The following is a 26240-nucleotide window of genomic DNA, read 5'->3' on the forward strand; positions in this document are numbered from 1 at the left end:
GTGATGAGGCACATGTGAGATGAGTCCTGTCCGAGACAGCATGTCAGGCTCACGGAGCTCTGAGGGTGACAGGTGTGTGACGGGTTCCTTCAGGTGTTCTGTGTCAGAGACAGCATGTCAGGCTCACGGAGCTCTGAGGGTGACAGCTGTGTGACGGATTCCTTGCAGGTGTTCTGTGTCAGAGACAGCATGTCAGACTCACGGAGCTCTGAGGGTGACAGCTGTGTGACGGGTTCCTTGCAGGTGTTCTGTGTCAGAGACAGCATGTCAGACTCACGGAGCTCTGAGGGTGACAGCTGTGTGACGGGTTCCTTGCAGGTGTTCTGTGTCAGAGACAGCATGTCAGGCTCACGGAGCTCTGAGGGTGACAGCTGTGTGACGGGTTCCTTGCAGGTGTTCTGTGTCAGAGACAGCATGTCAGACTCACGGAGCTCTGAGGGTGACAGCTGTGTGACGGGTTCCTTGCAGGTGTTCTGTGTCAGAGACAGCATGTCAGGCTCACGGAGCTCTGAGGGTGACAGGCTGTGTGACGGGTTCCTTGCAGGTGTTCTGTGTCAGAGACAGCATGTCAGGCTCACGGAGCTCTGAGGGTGACAGGTGTCCGACGGGTTCCTTGCAGGTGTTCTGTGTCAGAGACAGCATGTCAGGCTCACGGAGCTCTGAGGGTGACAGCTGTGTGACGGGTTCCTTGCAGGTGTTCTGTGTCAGAGACAGCATGTCAGGCTCACGGAGCTCTGAGGGTGACAGCTGTGTGACGGGTTCCTTGCAGGTGTTCTGTGTCAGAGACAGCATGTCAGGCTCATGGAGCTCTGAGGGTGACAGGCTGTGTGACGGGTTCCTTGCAGGTGTTCTGTGTCAGAGACAGCATGTCAGGCTCACGGAGCTCTGAGGGTGACAGCTGTGTGACGGGTTTCTTGCAGGTGTTCTGTGTCAGAGACAGCATGTCAGGCTCACGGAGCTCTGAGGGTGACAGGCTGTGTGACGGGTTCCTTGCAGGTGTTCTGTGTCAGAGACAGCATGTCAGGCTCACGGAGCTCTGAGGGTGACAGGCTGTGTGACGGGTTCCTTGCAGGTGTTCTGTGTCAGAGACTGCATGTCAGGCTTACGGAGCTCTGAGGGTGACAGGCTGTGTGACGGGTTCCTTGCAGGTGTTCTGTGTCAGAGACAGCATGTCAGGCTCACGGAGCTCTGAGGGTGACAGGCTGTGTGACGGGTTCCTTGAAGGTGTTCTGTGTCAGAGACAGCATGTCAGGCTCACGGAGCTCTGAGGGTGACAGGCTGTGTGACGGGTTCCTTGCAGGTGTTCTGTGTCAGAGACAGCATGTCAGGCTCACGGAGCTCTGAGGGTGACAGGCTGTGTGACGGGTTCCTTGCAGGTGTTCTGTGTCAGAGACAGCATGTCAGGCTCACGGAGCTCTGAGGGTGACAGGCTGTGTGACGGGTTCCTTGCAGGTGTTCTGTGTCAGAGACAGCATGTCAGGCTCACGGAGCTCTGAGGGTGACAGGCTGTGTGACGGGTTCCTTGCAGGTGTTCTGTGTCAGAGACAGCATGTCAGGCTCACGGAGCTCTGAGGGTGACAGGCTGTGTGACGCGTTTCTTGCAGGTGTTCTGTGTCAGAGACAGCATGTCAGGCTCACGGAGCTCTGAGGGTGACAGCTGTGTGACGGGTTCCTTGCAGGTGTTCTGTGTCAGAGACAGCATGTCAGGCTCACGGAGCTCTGAGGGTGACAGGCTGTGTGACGGGTTCCTTGCAGGTGTTCTGTGTCAGAGACAGCATGTCAGGCTCAAGGAGCTCTGAGGGTGACAGGCTGTGTGACAGGTTCCTTGCAGGTGTTCTGTGTCAGAGACAGCATGTCAGGCTCACGGAGCTCTGAGGGTGACAGGCTGTGTGACGGGTTTCTTGCAGGTGTTCTGTGTCAGAGACAGCATGTCAGGCTCGCGGAGCTCTGAGGGTGACAGCTGTGTGACGGGTTCCTTGCAGGTGTTCTGTGTCAGAGACAGCATGTGAGGCTCGCGGAGCTCTGAGGGTGACAGGCTGTTGGACGGGTTCCTTGCAGGTGTTCTGTGTCATAGACAGCATGTCAGGCTCACGGAGCTCTGAGGGTGACAGCTGTGTGACGGGTTCCTTGCAGGTGTTCGGGGACAGAGTGCTGGGTGTGATGAGCTTCGTCATCCCTGTGGGCGTGGCTCTGTCAACCTTCGGCTGCGCGCTCAGCGTTCAGTTCGGCGTCACCAGGTGCTTTGTTCGTGTTCCTACCTCAACCTGCTGGGGAACAGGGCTGGTTTCTGCATTAATAACACTGTATACTTTGGCTTAATACAAAAACAATTACAATAGTTACAGTAAACAAGATAAAAATTATAAAATTAGTTTGATATTGAATATTATATATTAATGGTTATCGTGGTTTTATCTCATTATTTTTAATTTCTTTAAAAGTTCCTTTGTTATTTTTGGATTTGGAAATGTTCCAATTAATGACATTCAAAGTTACGTTCCAACATTTCCATATATGATATGGTTCGCATTTCTATCACAAAAATTCATTTCATGTTTCTTGGCTGTTAAAATCGTTACAAATTTGAGAATTTTGAAATGCCAGGTAAAATGAATTACCTAATACTTTCTGAAAGAAATTCAAACCATTTCTTGAAGTAACCAGTGGCATTGCAGTTGAACCTAAAAAGGTTCAGTTCTGCAATAAATTAAATTCTCCTTATTTGTAAAACCCAAAAACGTTAAAAATGTAACTTTGGCAACTAATTATGCAAAAAGTATGCGCATTATATATTTTTCATTTGGTATAAGTTAAACAATTGAAAAAATCTACAAGTTGATCTGTGATGAGTGTGGATATAAAGTGGGAGGCACCCTGTGGCAGCCTGTGCACGGGGCCATGTGAATGTGAGCGCGGTGCTTGCAGACTCTGCTTCGTGGCGGGCCGGGAGGGCCACATGCTGGAGATGTTCTCCTACATCCACGTGAGGCGCCTCACGCCAGCGCCGGCCGTCGCCACTCAGGTAGTGTCTCACATTATGGCTACCTGGATACTGCATAGTAGTACTTCAAGCTTAAAAACCTATTTGTAACAGTATAAATAACTTTATTTTTTGACGTGATAACGTATTATAAATCGATGAACGCTCGCTGCACGCACGAATAATGGTCACGTTCAGCCTGAGCCGAGCGTGCAAGAACCGGCCAACCACCGTGCGAGAAAATCTTATATAATATCAAACAGGTTAAGGCGGGCTTTTTAAGTAATTGTTCGTGATTATATTTAACCAAATTATTTAAATTAAATTTGCAAAAACTGTAAATTATATTTGAAAATTAAAAAGTATGCTATTTATCATCAATGTTTTCTTTAGTGATTCAGGAAGAAATAGTTTGTCTTACAGTATAACATAGAAAAATGTTTGCAAGAAGTATGTAGGTAATAGCCGGTCCGGCGTCTTGCCTTCTGGCTGTGGAGCCTGTGGAGCTTACCGCCATCTTGGATTGTGACGTCACGGCGGCCATCTTGTATTACCTTGCTCTTGAATTTTGACCTTGACCTTCAAAAATTTCCAAAAAAATTCATAAAAATCCACCCAAATTTCCAGGTTTTTTTGTAAGAACATTCCGCCAATAATTCTACAAAAATATATAAAATTAAAAAATTCCTTTTTCGAGGGAAAAAAAACCCTGCCTAACATTCAAAAATTTGAAATTCGAAAAACCTCAAAAGACTTTTGTCTTAGAAAAAAAAATAGATGTTCCCATTGAGGCTTAAATTCCCCATTTACAAGCTTCCAATAAACCTCTGGTGGGAAGCTTTGACATTGACCTTGACCTCAACAGCAATTTTAAATTATGACGAAACCGTTGCAATTATCGTTACGGCAGCTATCTTGAAATCCGTAAATATTAAGCTATAAATCCAGAAAATTTTTAAAATAATAAAAAAATTATTTAATAAAAATTTTTATAAAAACATTTGCCATGATAAAAACCGTCCGCCATATTAGTAGATGGATATAGCCGATTCTGGGACAGGCGCAGGATCCAGGATCCGGCGGCCATCTTGGGTGACGTCATCGGCGGCCATCTTGGACTCAAAAATTCCCTAAAATTCCTTAAAAATGACTCAAAATGACTCAAAAATTCCCGTTTTGAGGAGAAATTTCCTGTTTTCGAGGGAAAAATTCCTGTTTCGAGGGAAAATTAGGACTTCGAAAAACCTAAAAAGTCGTTTTGCCTTAGAAAAAACCCAAAATCCTAAAAGCGGCTTAATAATCCTTAGAGCTAGCCACTCAATTAATAAAATTTTAATAAAAATATGAGTCCTAGGTTCGAACCCGACGAGTGCAAAAATAAAAATGGCGTCCGATCCTTCCCTCTCGGTGGCTGCTGGCAGACTGACTCCCACCACTTTGTTCATAGTATATTTATCGTCAGGTAGTATGATGTCATGTCCGCCATCTTGAAAATCAATAATTTTTATGTTAGAAAAAAGGGAAAAAAATAAAAAATCATTAAAAAAATAACAAATCGAATTAAATAATAAAAATAAATAAATTATTACTTAAAACCACTATTGAACATATCGTTATGGTCGCCATCTTGGATTATTTTTAATTGTTGCATGTTTCGTTATGCCCGCCATCTCGGTTGAGTACGATGTTATCGTTACACTTTACATTATGACAGCCATATTGGATCCTATTAATGTTACATGTTTCGTTATGGCAGCCATCTTGGAATCGTGTAATTATTTAGCTAGAAATTCGGGAAAAAATTCATAATTCATTAAATAAATCACTCATTAATTTACATATTGATTCGATCAGTTCCTGTCCTTGGTTCGATACTCGATCGATGCAATAATGTTTAATTTTATTTAAAAAAATAATAATTTCAATAAACCATGTTCAAAATTCTTAAAGAGGTTTAAAATCCTCTACTACCATCATCTTATAAGCCATCATGTCCGCCATCTTGGAAATTCGTAATTTCAATGCTAGAAATTCAGGAAAAAGTTCAAAACTCATTAAATAAATTTTTCAACCAAAAAAATGATTAATTAGATCGACTTAGGTCCTTGGTACGATTCTGGATGCTGAAGAAAAAATAAATACAACAAAAATTTAACACAATAGTGACAGGTTCGTAAATAAAACATCGCAAATTCTTTCACAAAATAAATTTTATTACAAAATCTATATTTTACTACAGGATCACTTGCGAAAGCCTTGCATAGGCGTGAAATGACGAATTCTTAGCTCCAATCGGTTTATACTAGACAGAGACCAACCAGAACCTTTACAGACATAGTCCTCCTCTTCTTGACAGAGTTTCTGGATACCGTTTTTAACAGTTTGCTTCACATCGTCAGAACTGTAAATTACTGCAGCCGATGTCTTGAATGCACACTTCCTCACTTCGTCTTCGAATGGATACGGCTTTCCATATATACAGTCCAACCACAAGTTATATTTTGATGGACCGTTTGTTGCTACATCATCAGTAAGCTGATTGATTATGTCCTCTCTGATATCATCAAGAAAATTACAAATGTCTTTTGACTCACCTAACGTATTTAGATAATAGTAATATTTCAATTTTCCACGAAATGCAGACTGCGCAAGTAGAACCCATTATCATTCACTTGTAATGCACCAAACACAGTATTAGGTTTATTTTCATGTCCAGACGTTATAGCAATCGGTTGCTGCACATTGGTTTTCTTGCTTGTACGCTTACGAGTCTCCAATCTAAAGCGAGGAGTCGAAATTTCTACAGGTAGTTCTTCAGTAGACACACGGACTTTACCGTTGCATTTTGTCACATGCCGTCGCAAACTATCAATACGTGTAAACCATTCATGACACTCATCACAGCGGAACTTCATGCGAGATGGATTCTTCTTGCATTTACTCCTCTCATGTCTTCGTGCTACATGAGAAAAAGTGAACGACATATCGCAGTAGCTGCAAGGATACCTTGCTGATGAAGACGAGCCTTTCAGACCCGATCCAGATACTGACGTTGCCACAGTTGCGACATCTCCAGGCATACTCTTATGAACATCAATGCATCGTTGTTGAATAGAAACCTTTACTTTCTGCCGAACAGCAGGACCTTTGCATGTCTTCATGTGCGTTTTCATATTATCTTTTCTGGCAAACTGCTTATGGCATTTCTCACAAACAATCATTTTACGATAAAGGTTCTTGACACATTCTCTCTTTTCGTGTCGTCGAGCATTGTTGTTGTTTGTGAAAATCTTGTCACAGTAACAACACCGATGTCCGTTAGTTGTTGAATCACCAGCCATTGAAGTCTCCATTGAGGCTGAAACGAAGTTCGTCGTGTTTTCCTGTGTAGCCAGCACCACCGGCATTAAATTCTCTTCTGCTGGTGGTACCACGACTGTTGAAGTCTCCTCCAGTGTTGTCAGAGGCGTTGCCGTCGAGATCTGCTCCTTCCTCGTCGCCGTTGACGTTAGGGTTCCTGTAGACGATGGTACATCCTCCATCAAGTTCTATGTTAAAGTCGGTAAAGATGCCATCGAGTTCACAAGAACAAGTAATTACGCGACTTATGCACCAGAAGAAACAAACTAGGCGATCCTTACACCGATAACGTCAGTAACAAACTGAGCATCCTGCTGTCTAGGACTCGCTTATATACATGCACAGGATGGAATAATACGCTAGTCAAATCAAGAACCATCAACAATAATACTCGAGTCAAAACTACATTAAAAATAGAAGCCCACTCAACGAAAAAGGCAGCACATTTGGAAGCAAATTCGACATATGAAATGGACACGCAATGCACGCACTTGCAGATTTCATCTCAAAGTTAACATTTAAATTTCATTCAAGCGAAGTAGCAAGCCAATGTCACATTATCATATTAACATCCTATTGGTCATACTATCCTCAAAATTTCACAGTATTATAAATCACACCAGTTATAGACGGACTTATGGTTTCTAACACACAACATTTCAGTCATTTTTCTTTAATAAATTCATATTTTAAAATGCAAAATATACATGGTAAACGAAGAACCAGGTACGTAAATATTTTATATACTTTATGTACACTGTAGACGTCAAGAGCTTGAAAGTACATATGAAAGAAAGATTATTAATAAAACTCATATTAAATTGTATATTTATTCCCATTAATACACATCAGATCAAAAAAAGTAGGTTTTATTATATAAACCACGAATTTCTTAGTTCATGTTTCTTTGAGGACGTATAAATTTTCAGCATTTCGCGAACCAAGTAGAAGTTTTAGTCTATTCTTCAATCATTTGGATTGTCTCTCGATGAACAATTGGTCTCATGTGCTACGGCTTCCATCTTCTTTACATATTTGTTATTATTAGTCTTAAAATCCACGCATCCGTGTCACTATCACAGACGCAAAGTTATCATCATCATCATCGTAGCTGTCATCAATATTATCATGAGCTACATCAATATCACTCATTTTATGATATCGTTTCCGCATTTCAGTTGTCAGAGATTTACCACAATCTATGATCTTGTGAGCTTCACATTATTCTCTATTGTGTTGTAGACATGGTTAGTTCCATTCTCGTTTTCTTTAAAAGCCTGTGTGTCCAGTTTTATTATTTAATCCTTCAACCCATCATCCCACACACAATTAAATCATCGTAGTATACATAAAAAAATCAACTAAGTTCCTTTCATTTAATCTTAGGAACTGCATCATCCTTTCCACCTATAGTATAGTTTCTTGAGCCCAAGAGTCTTTCATTATATACCATGCAGTGTTCTTCAAGAGATGTGGTATACTTCTAGTTCTACATACAAATCCATCCTATCATTAATTTGTTGACACATTAGAAAAAAAAACCTTAAAGTTAATTTTTACGTGTTTTATTAAATTATCACTTCGGCTAAAAATAATTACCACACATAGTGTGTTATTACATTTCCTTCTTCATCTGCAATGCTAAGTTCCTTGATAATAAATCCATACTGACTAGAGAAGCCTTGGAGGTTTACACATTTCGTCATGGTGGTCGAGACGAGACTAAGCCGGTAATGTACTGTCAGGTCTTAGATAATAGACGACACAATCTACCATGTTGCAGGATGTCTCGATGATGTCCGGAGCCTCCTCGTCACAATCACTGGTGCAGTGATGACCGAAGTTGCAGACCTCTAGTTGGAAGTAACCATCCTCGGTGACGTAGTGCACACGGCGGAATCCGGGCGTTACTTCCGCGTTCTTTGCAGTTGGAACGAACAGCATTTGCTTGAATTTGTAGCAGCAGCTCTATACCCACACGACTATGTGTTGACTGCTGTGTCTAGGGTGTTGACCTCAATTTATTCCGCTAGGACCACCCTCCAGTCCAGTCACATGTACCGTTGCTTCCGTTGTTGTCCCCCGCCTTGCTGGCGACCTCCAACATTGCAACACGGTGATCAACCATCCAAGCCCTAAGCATGCTAGCATTGTGTCTTGAGATCGGACCTGGACATCCAAGTTACATAGAGTATAATATATATACTCTGAAATACATAATAACGAAAAAATTGATATAAATAACATTATACTTTGCTTAATAGTTCCAGAAGTAGTTAACGCATTGCTTGTTTAGTGACAGGTGTAACTAAATATTAAATATATTTAATATATTATTTTCCATTATCTTTTGTGGTATTTATTTATCATTCACTCTACGAAAAACAACTCAAGACAATAAACCTGCCCAACGAATTAAATACAGTACCGCTATGCCTTACATGAAAGTATAATTTTTCGATAATCTGAATAACCTATAAATCGTTCATGTACAAAGCCACACATAGAGGCCAATTGTCTATGGACCATGAGACCGAGTCATGACAATATCAGACGTATAGGCTAGTCATTTCAGGACCGCAGGACCTTCTTCGTCTTTAGATAATAATAGTAATTTATACCATCATGAAATTTTTATACATACTAAAGGTCCAAGTGACCTTGAAAAATATTTTAGTAACACCAAGATGTTTTGAACTAGTAAATATTCAGTCACTACGTATTTTACTACGCGCAATCAACAAAAAGGAAGCACCATCAACGAAAAGGCAGCACAATCAAAAAAGGCAGCACATTTGGAAACACCATCAACAAAATGGAAGCACATTTTGGAAGCACCATCAACGTAAAAGGCAGCACATTTTGGAAGCACAATAAATAAAGGCAGCACATTTGGAAGCACCATCAACAAAAAGGAAGCACATTTGGAAACACCATCAACAAAAAGGAAGCACATTTTGGAAGCACCATCAACATAAAGGCAGCACATTTTGGAAGCACAATCAATAAAGGCAGCACATTTGGAAGCACCATCAACAAAAAGGAAGCACATTTTGGAAGCACCATCAAACATGCAGCACATTTGGAAACACAAGTTACGAGAACTAAGTCTTAGTTAGAAATCAGAATGCAAGAAATAAAAAAAAATTAAATTTTTACTTTTAATATTTAATTTATTTCTTAATATTATACAAATAGAAGTAAAATAAGTCATTATTGTATGTAGCTAGCTTTCCTCAGTTCTTCGAGTATGAAGGATATTTCTTTTATGCACGAATAGTTTCCTGCACAAAGCGAGCCATGTAGAAGTCTTAGCCGGTCAACCAAAAGTTTGGATCTTTCCACGATGTGTAATCAATCTCTTCTACCACCATCTCACTTGCTTGTTTATTATAAATACTTTTAATATCACAATCGTCCCAGTGATCATAATAAGCGTTACCAGATTTATTTATTATAACACGTCGTTTCCATCGTTTCGGTCTCAGGACACCGTAACATTTTTAGATCTTGTCAGCTTTAGGTGCTTCATCACAGTCTATGCTTTTGTCAACAGCCTCAGAGTCACTATAACAATCACTGTAGAAGACATCCTCTTCACCCAGATTACCATATGAATTCGATATCGATGATGTCGAAGTGCCATTATCGTCTTCATGCTTCCTATTTAGGAATCCATCATTTTTACAAAGTAAGAAAGATCTACTTGAATTCGGCTGGAATGTATTCTCACTTTTCACGTTAAGGATTCTTCCATTGTCTTCATTCTCCCATAAATCATCATCGTCCTTCAATTTAAGTTCTTCGTCGAGATCGGAAGAGCCACGAACATAATCTCTCTCAAGACAAGGAAAATTATTGTCGTAATGCAGATCACTATTCCTTAGTCTAGTAGATCCATCGTTGTCCTCTGGCTTGTACGCAGGCTTAACGTTACAAGTTCTGGCATGTCTTTTTAAGCTCTCTCTCCGCGTAAACGTCTTGCTACATCGAACGCAACTTATCATATTGCGTAGTGGATTTTTAACACAGTCATTCTTCTGGTGTTGTCTTCCATTCTTTCTCAAGATAAATTCTTTGCTGCAAAACTTACACCTGTGTCCTTTCGATACAGCGACAGACACCGAATCAGGATTCATATTAGTTACTGTGACTTATGTTAGATACAAACAGACAGTTTTCCAATTGGAACCTTTAATTAAATATAATTTTTTAAATATTTCTTAAGCGAAAGTTAAGTTATCTCATGCAATGGTACTTGTTGTAAGTAGTTCTGCTTTTCAACAAGAGATGACACCACGTATTGCTTGCAGGTAAGTATTATTTCTTTCTTTCATGCGGGATGCAGGATTCTCACTAACGATCGCAATAGAGCGATGACATCGCTAGACTCCAAGGAGAAGGTAGTTTGTTCTTCCAGTTAGTGTTTCTCAGATTTCTCAGGGTATATATTATTATTTGACTGAATAATGCTTTTTTTTTAAATTCCACCTAATAAAAATAAAATAGAAGCACTCAGAGAAAACCATCAGGGATGATGTCGTTTATAAACTTCATAAATTACCAATTTTTTTAAAAAAAAGTCCAAATTTAATCCTGCTTAAGCAAAGAGTTCACAAGCCCGCTTGTGCTAGAACTCTCATGTTGCTTAAGCAAAGAGTTCACAAGCGGGCTTGTGCTAGAACTCGCATGTTGCTTAAGCAAAGAGTTCACAAGCGGGCTTGTGCTAGAATTCTCATGTTGCTTAAGCAAAAAGTTCACAAGCGGGCTTGTGCTAGAACTCTCATGTTGCTTAAGTATGATTAAATTTGAACTTTTTTAAAAAAAATTGGTAATTTATGATGTTTATAAGCGACATCATACCTGATGGTTTTCTCTGAGTGCTTCTATTTTATTTTTTTTAGGTGGAATTTAAAAAAAATCATTATTCAGTCAAATAATAATATATACCCTGAGAAACACTAACTGGAAGAACAAACTACCTTCTCCTTGGAGTCTAGCGATGCCATCCCTCTATTGCGATCGTTAGTGAGAATCCTGCATCCCGCATGAAAAAAAGAAATAATATTTAACTGCAAGCAATATGTGGTGTCATCTGTTGTTGAAAAGCAGAACTACTTACCTTTGCATGAGATAACTCTCGTTTAAGAACTATTTAAAAAAATTATATTTAAGTAATGGTTCCAATTGGAAAACTGTCTATTTGTATCTAACATTAGTCACAGTAACTAATATGAATCCTGATTCGGTGTCAGTTGCTGTATCGAAAGGACACAGGTGTAAGTTTTGCAGCAAAGAATTAATCTTGAGAAAGAATGGGAGACAACACCAGAAGAATGACTGTGTTAAAAATCCACTACGCAATATGATAATTTGCGTTCGATGTAGCAAGTCGTTTACGCGGAGAGAGAGCTTAAAAAGACATGACTGAACTTGTAACGTTAAGCCTGCGTACAAGCCAGAGGACAACGATGGATCTACTAGACTAAGGAATAGTGATCTGTATTACGACAATAATTTTCCTTGTCTTGAGAGAGGTTATGTTCGTGGCTCTTCCGATCTCGACGAAGAACTTAAATTGAAGGATGATGATTATTTATGGAAGAATGAAGACAATGGAAGAATCCTTAACGTGAAAAGTGAGAATACATTCCAGCCGAATTCAAGTAGATCTTTCTTACTTTGTAAAAATGATGGACTCCTAAATAGGAAGCATTAAGACGATAATGGCACTTCGACATCATCGATATCGAATTCATATGGTAATCTGAGTGAAGAGGATGTCTTCTACAGTGATTGTTACAGTGACTCTGAGGCTGTTGACAAAAAGACTGTGATGAAGCACCTAAAGCTGACAAGATCTAAGAATGTTACGGTGTCCTGAGACCGAAATGATGGAAACGACGTGTTATAATAAATAAATCTGGTAACGCTTATTATGATCACTGGGACGATTGTGATATTAAAAGTATTTATAATAAACAAGCAAGTGAGATGGTGGTAGAAGAGATTGATTACACATCGTGGAAAGATCCAAACTTTTGGTTGACCGGCTAAGACTTCTACATGGCTCGCTTTGTGCAGGAAACTATTCGTGCATAAAAGAAATATCCTTCATACTCGAAGAACTGAGGAAAGCTAGCTACATACAATAATGACTTATTTTACTTCTATTTGTATAATGTTAAGAAATAATTAAATATTAAAAGTAAAAATTTAATGTTTTTATTCCTTGCATTCTGATTTCTAACTAAGACTTAGTTCTCGTAACTTGTGTTTCCAAATGTGCTGCATGTTTGATGGTGCTTCCAAAATGTGCTTCCTTTTTGTTGATGGTGCTTCCAAATATGTTGCCTTTATTGATTGTGCTTCCAAAATGTGCTGCCTTTATGTTGATGGTGCTTCCAAAATGTGCTTCCTTTTTGTTGATGGTTTTCCAAATGTGCTTCCTTTTTGTTGATGGTGCTTCCAAATGTGCTGCCTTTATTGATTGTGCTTCCAAAATGTGCTGCCTTTTTGATGGTGCTTCCAAAATGTGCTTCCATTTTGTTGATGGTGTTTCCAAATGTGCTGCCTTTTTTTATTGTGCTGCCTTTTCGTTGATGGTGCTTCCTTTTTGTTGAATGCGCGTAGTAAAATATGTAGTGAATGAATATTTACTAGTTCAATACCTCTTGGTGTTTCTAATATTTTTCAAGGTCACTTGGTCCTTTAGTATGTATAAAAATTTCATGATGGTCTAAATGACTGTTATTATCTAAAGACGAAGAAGGTCCTGCGGTTCTGAAATGACTAGCCTATACGTCTGATATTGTCATGACTCGGTCTCATGGTCCATAGACAATTGGCCTCTATGTGTGGCTTTGTACATGAACGATTTATAGGTTATTCAGATTATCGAAAAATTATACTTTCATGTAAGGCATAGCGGTACTGTATTTAATTCGTTGGTCAGGTTTATTGTCTTGAGTTGTTTTTCGTAGAGTGAATGATAAATAAATACCACGAAAGGTAATGGAAAATAAAATATTAAATATATTTAATATTTAGTTACACCTGTCACTGGTCAAGCAGTGCGTTCATTACTTCTGGAACTATTAAGCAAAGTATAATGTTATTTATATCAATTTTCTCTTTATTATGTATTTCAGAGTATATATATTATACTCTATGTAACTTGGATGTCCAGGTCCGATCTCAAGACACAATGCTAGCATGCTTAGGACTTGGATGGTTGATCACCGTGTTAGAATGTTGGAGGTCGCCAGCAAGGCGGGGGACAACAACGGAAGCAACGGTACATGTGACTGGACTGGAGGGTGGTCCTAGCGGAATAAATTGTGGTCAACACCCTAGACACAGCAGTCAACACATAGTCGTGTGGGTGTAGAGCTGCTGCTACAAATTCAAGCAAATGCTGTTCGTTCCTACTGCAAAGTACGCGGAAGTAACGCCCGGATTCCGCCGTGTGCACTACGTCACCGAGGATGGTTACTTCCAACTAGAGGTCTGCAACTTCGGTCATCACTGCACCAGTGATTGTGACGAGGAGGCTCCGGACATCATCGAGACATCCTGCAACAAGGTAGATTGTGTCGTCTATTATCTAAGACCTGACAGTACATTACCGGCTTAGTCTCGTCTCGACCACCATGACGAAATGTGTAAACCTCCAAGGCTTCTCTAGTCAGTATGGATTTATTATCAAGGAACTTAGCATTGCAGATGCAGAAGGAAATGTAATAACACACTATGTGTGGTAATTATTTTTAGCCGAAGTGATAATTTAATAAAACACGTAAAAATTAACTTTAAGGTTTTTTTTCTAATGTGTCAACAAATCAATGATAGGATGGATTTGTATGTAGAACTAGAAGTATACCACATCTCTTGAAGAACACTGCATGGTATATAATGAAAGACTCTTGGGCTCAAGAAACTATACTATAGGTGGAAAGGATGATGCAGTTCCTAAGATTAAATGAAAGGAACTTTGTTGATTTTTTTTATGTATACTACGATGATTTAATTGTGTGTGGGATGATGGGTTGAAGGATTAAATAATAAAACTGGACACACAGGCTTTTAAAGAAAACGAGAATGGAACTAACCATGTCTACAAAACAATAGAGAATAATGTGAAGCTCACAAGATCATAGATTGTGGTAAATCTCTGACAACTGAAATGCGGAAACGATATCATAAAATGAGTGATATTGATGCAGCTCATGATAATATTGATGACAGCTACGATGATGATGATGATGATAACTTTGCGTCTGTGATAGTGACACGGATGCGTGGATTTTAAGACTAATAATAACAAATATGTAAAGAAGATGGAAGCCGTAGCAAATGAGACCAATTGTTCATCGAGAGACAATCCAAATGATTGAAGAATAGACTAAAACTTCTACTTGGTTCGCGAAATGCTGAAAATTTATACGTCCTCAAAGAAACATGAACTAAGAAATTCGAGGTTTATATAATAAAACCTACTTTTTTTGATCTGATGTGTATTAATGGGAATAAATATACAATTTAATATGAGTTTTATTAAATATCTTTCTTACATATGTTTTTTCAAGCTCTTGACGTCTACAGTGTACATAAAGTATATAAAATATTTACGTACCTGGTTCTTCGTTTACCATGTATATTTTGCATTTTAAAATATGAATTTATTAAAGAAAAATGACTGAAATGTTGTGTGTTATAAACCATAAGTCCGTCTATAACTGGTGTGATTTATAATACTGTGAAATTTTGAGGATAGTATGACCAATAGGATGTTAATATGATAATGTGACATTGGCTTGCTACTTCGCTTGAATGAAATTTAAATGTTAACTTTGAGATGAAATCTGCAAGTGCGTGCATTGCGTGTCCATTTCATATGTCGAATTTGCTTCCAAATGTGCTGCCTTTTTCGTTGAGTGGGTTCTATTTTTAATGTAGTTTTGGCTCGAGTATTATTGTTGATGGTTCTTGATTTGACTAGCGTATTATTCCATCCTGTTCATGTATATAAGCGAGTCCTAGACAGCAGGATGCTCAGTTTGTTACTGACGTTATCGGTGTAAGGATCGCCTAGTTTGTTTCTTCTGGTGCATAAGTCGCGTAATTACTTGTTCTTGTGAACTCGATGGCATCTTTACCGACTTTAACATAGAACTTGATGGAGGATGTACCATCGTCTACAGGAACCCTAACGTCAACGGCGACGAGGAAGGAGCAGATCTCGACGGCAACGCCTCTGACAACACTGGAGGAGACTTCAACAGTCGTGGTACCACCAGCAGAAGAGAATTTAATGCCGGTGGTGCTGGCTACACAGGAAAACACGACGAACTTCGTTTCAGCCTCAATGGAGACTTCAATGGCTGGTGATTCAACAACTAACGGACATCGGTGTTGTTACTGTGACAAGATTTTCACAAACAACAACAATGCTCGACGACACGAAAAGAGAGAATGTGTCAAGAACCTTTATCGTAAAATGATTGTTTGTGAGAAATGCCATAAGCAGTTTGCCAGAAAAGATAATATGAAAACGCACATGAAGACATGCAAAGGTCCTGCTGTTCGGCAGAAAGTAAAGGTTTCTATTCAACAACGATGCATTGATGTTCATAAGAGTATGCCTGGAGATGTCGCAACTGTGGCAACGTCAGTATCTGGATCGGGTCTGAAAGGCTCGTCTTCATCAGCAAGGTATCCTTGCAGCTACTGCGATATGTCGTTCACTTTTTCTCATGTAGCACGAAGACATGAGAGGAGTAAATGCAAGAAGAATCCATCTCGCATGAAGTTCCGCTGTGATGAGTGTCATGAATGGTTTACACGTATTGATAGTTTGCGACGGCATGTGACAAAATGCAACGGTAAAGTCCGTGTGTCTACTGAAGAACTACCTGTAGAAATTTCGACTCCTCGCTTTAGATTGGAGACTCGTAAGCGTACAAGCAAGAAAACCAATGTGCAGCAACCGATTGCTATAACGTCTGGACATGAAAATAAACCTAATACTGTGTTCGGTGCATTACAAGTGAATGATAATGGGTTCTACTTGTGCAGTCTGCATTTCGTGGAAAATTGAAATATTACTATTATCTAAATACGTTAGGTGAGTCAAAAGACATTTGTAATTTTCTTGATGATATCAGAGAGGACATAATCAATCAGCTTACTGATGATGTAGCAACAAACGGTCCATCAAAATATAACTTGTATTTGGACTGTATATATGGAAAGCCGTATCCATTCGAAGACGAAGTGAGGAAGTGTGCATTCAAGACATCGGCTGCAGTAATTTACAGTTCTGACGATGTGAAGCAAACTGTTAAAAACGGTATCCAGAAACTCTGTCAAGAAGAGGAGGACTATGTCTGTAAAGGTTCTGGTTGGTCTCTGTCTAGTATAAACCGATTGGAGCTAAGAATTAGTCATTTCACGCCTATGCAGGGCTTTCGCAAGTGATCCTGTAGTAAAATATAGATTTTGTAATAAAATTTATTTTGTGAATGGAATTTGCGATGTTTTATTTACGAACCTGTCACTATTATGTTAAATTTTTGTTATATTTATTTTTTCTTCAGCATCCAGAATCGTACCAAGGACCTAAGTCGATCTAATTAATCATTTTATTGGTTGAAAAATTTATTTAATGAGTTTTGAACTTTTTCCTGAATTTCTAGCATTGAAATTACGAATTTCCAAGATGGCGGACATGATGGCTTATAAGATGATGGTAGCAGAGGATTTTAAGCCTCTTTAAGAATTTTGAACATGGTTTATTGAAATTATTATTTTTTTACATAAAATTAAACATTATTGCATCGATCGAGTATCGAACCAAGGACAGGAACTGATCGAATCAATATGTAAATTAATGAGTGATTTATTTAATGAATTATGGATTTTTTCCCGAATTTCTAGCTAAATAATTACACGATTCCAAGATGGCTGCCATAACGAAAAATGTAACATTCATAGGATCCAATATGGCGGTCATAATGTAAAGTGTAACGATAACATCGTACTCAACCGAGATGGCGGGCATAACGAAACATGCAACAATTAAATATAATCCAAGATGGCGACCATAACGATATGTTCAACAGTGGTTTTAAGTAATAATTTATTTAATTTTTATTATTTAATTCGATTAGTTATATTTTTTAATGATTTTTAATTTTTTTCCCGTTTTTCTAACATAAAAATTATTGATTTTCAAGATGGTGGACATGACATCATACTACCTGACGATAAATATACTATGAACAAAGTGGTGGGAGTCAGTCTGCCAGCAGCCACCAAGAGGGAAGGATCGGACGCCATTTTTATTTTTGCACTCGTCGGGTTCGAACCTAGGACTCATATTTTTATTAAAATTTTATTAATTGAGTGGCTATCTCTGAGGATTATTAAGCCGCTTTTAGGATTTTGGGTTTTTTCTAAGGCAAAACGACTTTTTAGGTTTTTCGAAGTCCTAATTTTCCCTCGAAACGGGAATTTTTCCCTCGAAAACGGGAAATTTTTCCTCAAAACGGGTATTTTTGAGTCATTTTGAGTCATTTTTAAGGAATTTTAGGGAATTTTTGAGTCCAAGATGGCCGCCGATGACGTCACCCAAGATGGCCGCCGGATCCTGGATCCTGCGCCTATCCCAGAATCGGCTATATCCATCTACTCATATTGAAAATAGCCGTATCTTTTATGCTATAATGGTAAACATTTAAAATTAATAAAATAATTTATATGGTTTAAATTCCCCATTTACAAGCATCCAATAAACCTCTGGTGGGAAGCTTTGACATTGACCTTGACCTCAACCGCCATTTTAAATTATGACGAAACGGTTGCAATTATCGTTACGGCAGCTATCTTGAAATCCGTAAATATTAAGCTATAAATTCAGAATTTTTTTAAAATAATAAAATAATTATTTAATAAAAATTGTGATAAAAACATTTGCCATGTTGGAAACCGTCCGCCATATTGAAAATAGCCGTATGTTTTATGCTAGAATGGGAAACATTTAAAATTAATAAAATAATTTATACAATATAATTTTAATAACAAAAGTACCGCCATTGCGAAATTATGACGTCACATCCGTAATCTTGGAAATTCGTAATTATTGAGCTAGAAATTCGGGGGAAATTTCGAATTTAATAAATAATTTTAATTAATCAATTTTTAATTAAAAACTCACAGGTTCGAAGACTGTAATGAAGTGCCGAGATCAAAACGTTGGAAACGTGGTGTTAAAATAAATTATATTGACCAAACTTGTGATGATCACTGGGTTGTTGATGAAAGTGACCAAGTAGTCCAGTCAATGAAAAGTTGTAGAGGGAAATGGAAGGAACACAATTTTCGACTTTGGGACTTTGTTTGGAATAGTAAGGAGGTAAACATACTAAAAGTCCCCACTTCTAGGTGGTGAGCGGGAGGGAGGGGGGCATGTAGAAGGTCCCTTTTTTCGGTTTTTCTCTTATAAATCGGAAACTATACGCTCTAGTGAAAAGACCAATCTATACTTAAATAAAGCTGATAAAATTTTCCACAAAATTTATTCGTTTTAATTTTTCGCTATCTTGCATAGTTTATGAGATATTTGCGTTCAAATTCGCTAATTTTTAGGGGGGAAAGGTTTTTTCGTACGTTTTTTGCCCCATTTGACAAGATAACTTTTTATATGTTCGTCGTACGTAAAGGTCACGCGGAAAGAAAGCTGTAGAGAATAAAATTGTCTTTAATAAAAACCAAACATTTTAATTTTATCTTCAATCACTAAGAAGTTAGAGCAATTTTACCTTTTTGTGTAAATCGCGAGAATTTACAGCATAGTTTAAATTCCGTCTTTTTTGTTATTCCACTGATCTAACTCTAAATGTAAGCCAATAGATACGTTTTAATATGTGTAAACAGTATCAAGTATCAACTACATATAGGCTAAGTGGCGTATAAAGAAATAATATGAACATACATTATATATTTGCCTTAACTTATGTACCTAGTTCTTTAACAGTATAATTAATTTGGTGTCGTATAAAACTATTTTCGGCACCCTGAATGTAATGGAGCAACTTTGACAGCTCCATATCTTACCCCTTAAGAAATGCAGTTACTATATATGATGAAAACTTCCTAATAATACTCATAATTGGCACTTTATCAAGGATCACTGCATTTTTAATTAGGAGCAATAATAACCCTCTACACAAGCAATAACACTTGTATACAGTTAAATTTATAAAATATATAATGCACTTTTAATAATGTATAATATATGTATCTATTAACTGTACATTCATTCCGTAAAGGAATTGTGTTAGGGTGAGTATAGAGGCAACAACATTTGTACTTAACTATTTTACTGACACATGAACTTGTAAATGTTTTTGTAGAACTATGTTACTTTTCAGTTAATAATATATTATTACCTTATAGTACAATTGTGCAGTAATAGTTGTTATCAATTCCTGGCTCTTTTGGGGTGAGATGGTCCGGGCTCGTCATGGGAACTTAGCCATGGGGTGGGTTCTGCTTCGTTTTCCTCTTCATCTGTTGAGAAAGGAGATAGATCTTGGAGGATGACTGGCAGAGTATAGATGTCGAGTTCTTCATCTTCATTGTCCAAGAGGGGGCCCCCATTAAGACAGTTACCCTGGCAACTTTGGCAGGCAGGGGAACATTTGAGAGATGCCTTTCTGCATCCACATTTGGTGGTGGCACAATCCTTCGTGCACCGACAAAATATCATTTTTAATATTTCATCTGGTGCAGCCTGTTGCTCACTGTGCACCGGTGTTAGAAATTTATTGGTGGTTAGCTTCCACCCATACATCTGAGGAGGCAGCTCATGTCCCAACCACGTCTGGACTTGGTGATATGTCCTCAGTGAATGTTGTTTCGCTGCCCCCTCAGTGGGTGGAAGGCTTGAGATGTCCGGTTTTATATTGGCTACCGATTTAACAAAAGATTGGTAACGGTAAGCGTTTAAAGACCTCTCTTTAGGTTGGGCTCCATACCACCTCAAAATACACTTTTTTCCAGCTTCCTCTATATCATCCTTTGTTGAGGAAAGGTCTGAGAAAACTGCAGCAGCTCCCTGGACATCTGGAGACTTCAAATACATTTTGATAAATCCAAGCTTACTCTTTCGGAAGGCTGCTGAGGTGGTATCGCACCCAGTGAAGGCATGTAGAAAAAGTATATCCCGCAGCCCCTGGGTCTGAAGCTCCTGGGTAGAAAACAATGAACGATTTATGTTTCCACGTCCAGGCTTTACGAAAATTATATCCTGGTCACCAGGTGTTTTGGCCATCAACAGGACTATTAGGTCGACATCCTCACCTATAACAGCAACAGCAGTGGTATGTGATAACTCTACAGCTGTGTCTACAATGAGGACATCGGCATCGTTCTGTGCTTGAAGGGTACTGATTCCATGTGCCTGTAGTATGACCTTTAGTATGTTAATCAGTCGACTTTTGTTGTAGACATTTGAAAGGAAGTCTTCCTGCTTCACAGTTATGACTGTCTCCTGATTAAAATGTATGTCGGCTGACTTTCTGAGATGGTACCGCCTTTGCTGCTCAGCGACCTTGGTACTTGATGATGATCTCGTGTACCCATCAAACACTACAGTACAACTCCTTCCACGATAGTGGCTGTTCACGAAATTGGCATACCCATCACAAATTACAGATATCGTGGAACCTCTTGGCCATATAACTTTGTGGAGGAGAAGTCCTCCGTCCATAACAATGTCAAAGTGTGTCACATGTACTTCTTTGGTTGTTGCTTTGAGCTCTTTGTAGAGAACCGACTTCCTCGATTTCCTCATCCCACCCTCATTGAAGAAAGCCAAAGAGAAAGGAGCTAATTCATATTGCAAATAAGTTTTTAAATCTTGGTCAGTTTTCTTGCTTATGGCTATGCGTTGGAATAGCAAAAAAGGATCCACCGACTCTTTTTCGTCATTGATCTTGATTGACGAGCTTACAGTCGAAAGGGGGAGTGCTAGATTTTTTCGAGACAGTTTAATATCAGAAAATGGGCAACTCACCATTTTAGCTATTGCTTGTTTACCAACTGTAACAGCATTGTAGCATGTGATTGTTTTGTCACCAACCTCCCCAGTCGCAATGGATATTATGTCGCAGGTGGCCGGAGAGGGAAAATATTTCCCAAACCACTGAATTAGTTTGGTAACATCAGCTGCATCCCTAATTTGGCGGGCTTGTCCAAAATCTTTGTGCTGCTCACTTGATGTGAATAGAACCCCACAAAACTCTTCTATGGAGGTACAAATATCATGTGTCGCACTCATTCCAACTACCCATTTGCTGAGTGTACTATTTGTCACACCTCTACCACGAGTCATGCCACCTTGGCTAGAAAATGCTCGCATAAGGGTGGTCTCAATGGTCATATCGGACCACACCCCTGACCAAAAGCGATCAGATTGGCGCATTGTAAAGTAACTGCTATTTACAAATTTGTTGTACTGTTCGGCTGTCAGTTTTGAAGACAGAGTTTCCATATCTTGGATGTATAAATGGCATGACTTGGCATAGGGAAAGTGCCCTGAAGCATGAAAGTACGGGATCATTCGCTTCACACAAACAATGTGTCCTTTCCAATCCCCAGACCTCTCAGCATGAATGTACTCTTTCATCAGGCATACCATTTTGAAGTACTGCACCCAAAGTTTTGCTGTTGGTCCCTTATCACTGAGTTGATCCAGTGCAGCTCTGAATTTCATGGACACTTCTTTAAGGTGAGAGTTTTTATTTATTGAAAGCACAGAGGGAGGCTCGTTAAGAAAATTTGATGTAACTTCTTCAATACATGTCTGCTCTTCTTCTGTCAACAGAATGTTTTCTAATATTATGTTTGACAAAGCTGTGGTTGCGAGCAAATGTCCTCTCACTGCCCTGGCAAAAGCACGGCCTTGCAGCATTTTGTCTACTGACAGAGGAGCATAGACAACACTCAGAAGTTCCCTCAGACCACTTCCAGACATCAAATAGCCAATGGCTCCCAAAAAGGACATCAGGATGTGGAATCCCCCAAGACGCACCACACATGTTGAAAGTTTTGAGTCAGGTGGAGCAGCTGCCACAATCTCTCTGGCCTTCCAATAAAGAGGCTGGTCAAACGTAACGATCAAGCACTGTTGCTTAATAAGTTTTCCACATAAATTAGCTGCATATTGTAATGCTGTATAGATGGTATCGTAGCTGGAGGGAGGTGAATTTATGAAGGGAAGAGGTACAACTCTTGTCTTCTCGCTGAAGTGTCCTGTTGTAATGTACTGCATGTATCATTTCCACTCTGGTATTGAAATACCTTGATGTTTAGCAACAAACCACAAGGTTTCATGAGGATAAGGATGTTCTTGTTCATCTGGGATCACCAATTCTTGTACCATGATTTTTCGCAACCCCACTTCCTTGCCGTGAAATGTTTCGAGTGGAATAATCCCGAGTTTTCCTGTCTCCCGCGATGTTGGCATGTTGATCAGTCTAGGAATGTCGGATCCTTTCTCCACAGAACTGGACGGTGTAAAACATCTGATACCACCCATAGCATGAAAAGAATTGAGCCCGTCGATAGAGCACACATTAAAGTCAGCATTGTCAAATACGAATTGGCTGAATGAGTCTGACTTGAAAGTTGGTTGAGCATGCATGAGAGCAGAAAATTCCAATGTTTGGGCTTCATAATACGATGAACAAAAACCCAAATTCGCTAGAACATCAATTAGTCTTTTAGAGGCATATTTCCTGTGGAGAAAGAGGGAAAGACTGCTCATTACTGTGACGTCGTCTGGCCGACGACCACCCCAGAGCCCGACCTGCACCCGCCAGTATACGCTCCCGCTAACGGAACACACCCCTGGCCATGGCCCACCCGAGTCAGGCGACCCGAACAGCAATTAAAGACAAAGCCGCGGAAACCTGAGTAGACAAGAGAAGAACCGTACCCATTCCTCCTAAAACATTAAATTAGGATTTTAGCGACAATAAAATCTCTTCCAGACACACCCGTTTGGAGTCTAGCGTAATGAGGTCACGCCTGGCGCGAGAGAGGCCGAGCCTCCCTCGGACGCCATGCCAGTTCGGCAGTTCAGCGCAGCTCACGGGCCGGGGCGGACCTACGTCCCACGGAGAGGCAACATCCTTTGTCTACATCGAAAGTAACGTCCGGTAAATATAGTCACTAACTAACCAAACCCCTTTTATTGCTTAACCTCTCCGTGAGTACCCGGCCCCTTTTTTCGGTCCAGGACCTAATCCGGCCGCATCAACTTAAGGACACCCCGCACCACACTTGGTCAACGGGGCTGCTCTTCAGCATACGGCACGGGCCGTCTCCCGCAACGTACAGAACTTTATTTAAGGTCACGCGCACGGCGCTGACCACAAACCCGCAAGGGAACTTGGACAAACTTAATTGCGGTGCGTGTTTCACCACAGTGGGCACAACACCCGCGCCGAGACATTTGCATACGGGATTGGCCGTCCCCAATCGCGCACCCCCTTAATTCAGTGTATTTTTGTATCCCATATTGTGTATTTCTAACTTGCGTTACCCGAGTAACGAGTGCCACGGAACTTGTGCGCACCCCCTTAATTCAGTGTATTTTTGTATCCCGTATTGTGTATTTCTAACTTACGTTACCCGAGTAACGAGTGCCACGGAACTTGTGCGCACCCCCTTAATTCAGTGTATTTTTGTATCCCGTATTGTGTATTTCTAACTTACGTTACCCGAGTAACAAGTGCCACGTAACCTGCACGCACCCCTTAATTCAGTGTATTTTGTGTCCCGCCTTTGTGTTACGAACTTACGTTACCTGCGTACCCAGTGAGACGTCTGAGACATAACAGCATCCGAGGCCACGTAACGCGGAACACAGACAATACGGCGCCACGAAATAACAAGTAAAAACCCCCCCGGGGACCTCTGTAGAGTGTTGTATTGTGTACGACCCTCTGAATAAAAGGTACGACACCGCCACCTCAACTCCACGTCTCTTATTTAAAATCATCTCACGCAACACCGCCGCCGGCCCTAGTGGGCCACGCAGGGGCACATACATCCACGACCCCAAATTCACGACTAGAAACGAGCTAGTCTGGCGCCCACCCGGACAACACAGATCAAGAACCGCCTTTTCCCACTAGGAGCCACACCGGGACTCGAGCCCGAGACCCCGGACGACGGCAACTGAAGACGTGAATGTGCGTGGTCTGACAATCGAGACGATAGCATGCCCAATAGCAATACACTTTGTCTTTGTTTCTTTGACTCTTTTTGTTTTTTTCATCATCACATCCTCTAGAAAGGTTAGTAAGGTTCGAGGGAGAGCTTCTGCATCCTTAAGGAAATCATCACTAGGGGGATATTTTTCATAAGTGTACAATTCACACTGAATATCTTGCCGAATGATTTCAGCAGCTTTTTTGACAATCCTGAGTCGTTCATCACATGCATTGTCCTCCTTGTGTTCGTACCAAGCATCACGTATCAGTTGTTGCCCAGCATCTCTAAAACATAGCACTGGAACTTTGAATCTGTTCGAGCCTTCAGTCACTAGTATACGATCCCCATACTTTGCTTCAAGTTGTGCTTTTATTGTTTTCCATACAGGTTTGACACCAGTGACGACACCAAGTATTTCGGTCTGTGAAAATTGGCAGTCAGTTGTCTCTTCAATGTAGGCACAAATTTCATCCATTGCTCTTGTAACATTGGCAGACTGGGGCAAACGACTGTCTAATTGCGGTTGAGCATAATAATGCTTAACAAATTTCAAACGACAATCATTGTGATAAACACCCTCCTCAGCGACGAGGTCGTTAATACAGGATAAGCGACCTAATACTTCATTGCCCCAACTATCTTTTCTTAACGAGGCGGCTTCCAGACATGTTTTTTGTAACTCAATAGTGCGAACATTAAACACTTTCCTCCTTTTATTCAGAGGCTTCTTGTCTTCACTTTTTATAGGCTGTCCACAGAAGAAACAATTCTTCTTAAAATCGAATATTGGAATTTTAGATCTCACAACCGCCGGTTGTGAAGATGTTGATGCTTCATATTTTTTCAAAGCTACAATCGTATTGTTCCTTGTGTAATTTTTTCGACACAAAGTGTGGACAAGAAATGACTCCAAACCATCTAGTTGTCGTATTTTGCCATCACCCCTCTCTTTGCTGGCTTTTTTAAGGGAATGTATTCCCTTTTGACTCACCTTTGAAACACCGTCACTTGATTCACTTATCTCTTCATCATACACAAAACACCTACTACTCATTGTGACGCTAAAACACTCTTGATATTGAACAACTACTGTAATATGTGGCACATATAAAACGTTTCTCAACCGAACGCAACATTTCACAAGCGCAGTTGAGATACAACTGAATGGTAAGGAATCTGGTGTTGGGCCCCCAGCTTGCGAGCCCTTCGGAATTCCTGAGGGGGGTGAGGGGTGGGGATAACGGTCCCCATTGTATGCGAGGTTCGAGTGGACGGCCTTGGGGCGGACCCTGAGAATATCACGCTGTCTGAACTTACAAGGTCGAACAAAAATGACCTGAGATACAGTGAGTCACTGTATCTCTACAAAGGAGCCCTGAAAGATCTTCCATTCGATTCCCGGTGCCAAAAATAGTATGAAACGATACCAAACAATATTACAATTGGAGAACTATATATGTACCTGAAAAAACATTATATATACATGTATACAAATAATTTATTTATGTGCCATTTATATATACTATACATATAATACTATTTATACGCATAAATACGTATATATTAACTTATATATAGTTAGAGCAGTAGAATAGCGAAAAATACGGAAGTTAAA

At 39.9% G+C, this 26240-nt stretch overlaps 1 protein-coding gene across 4 annotated transcripts in view; it reads left to right on the forward strand.

Moving 5' to 3' along the window:
• Positions 1-26240, forward strand: part of LOC134533650 (b(0,+)-type amino acid transporter 1-like) — a 354769-nt gene that overhangs the window by 284261 nt on the left and 44268 nt on the right. For all 4 annotated transcript variants that reach the window (XM_063371184.1, XM_063371185.1, XM_063371186.1 and 1 more), the window contains exons 9-10: positions 2134-2237; positions 2926-3022. In XM_063371184.1, coding sequence (XP_063227254.1) covers positions 2134-2237; positions 2926-3022 — 201 coding nt within the window. The remainder of the gene's footprint in view (positions 1-2133; positions 2238-2925; positions 3023-26240) is intronic.

This window comes from Bacillus rossius, chromosome 7, assembly GCF_032445375.1.
Source record: "Bacillus rossius redtenbacheri isolate Brsri chromosome 7, Brsri_v3, whole genome shotgun sequence".
Lineage (NCBI taxonomy): Eukaryota > Metazoa > Arthropoda > Insecta > Phasmatodea > Bacillidae > Bacillus > Bacillus rossius.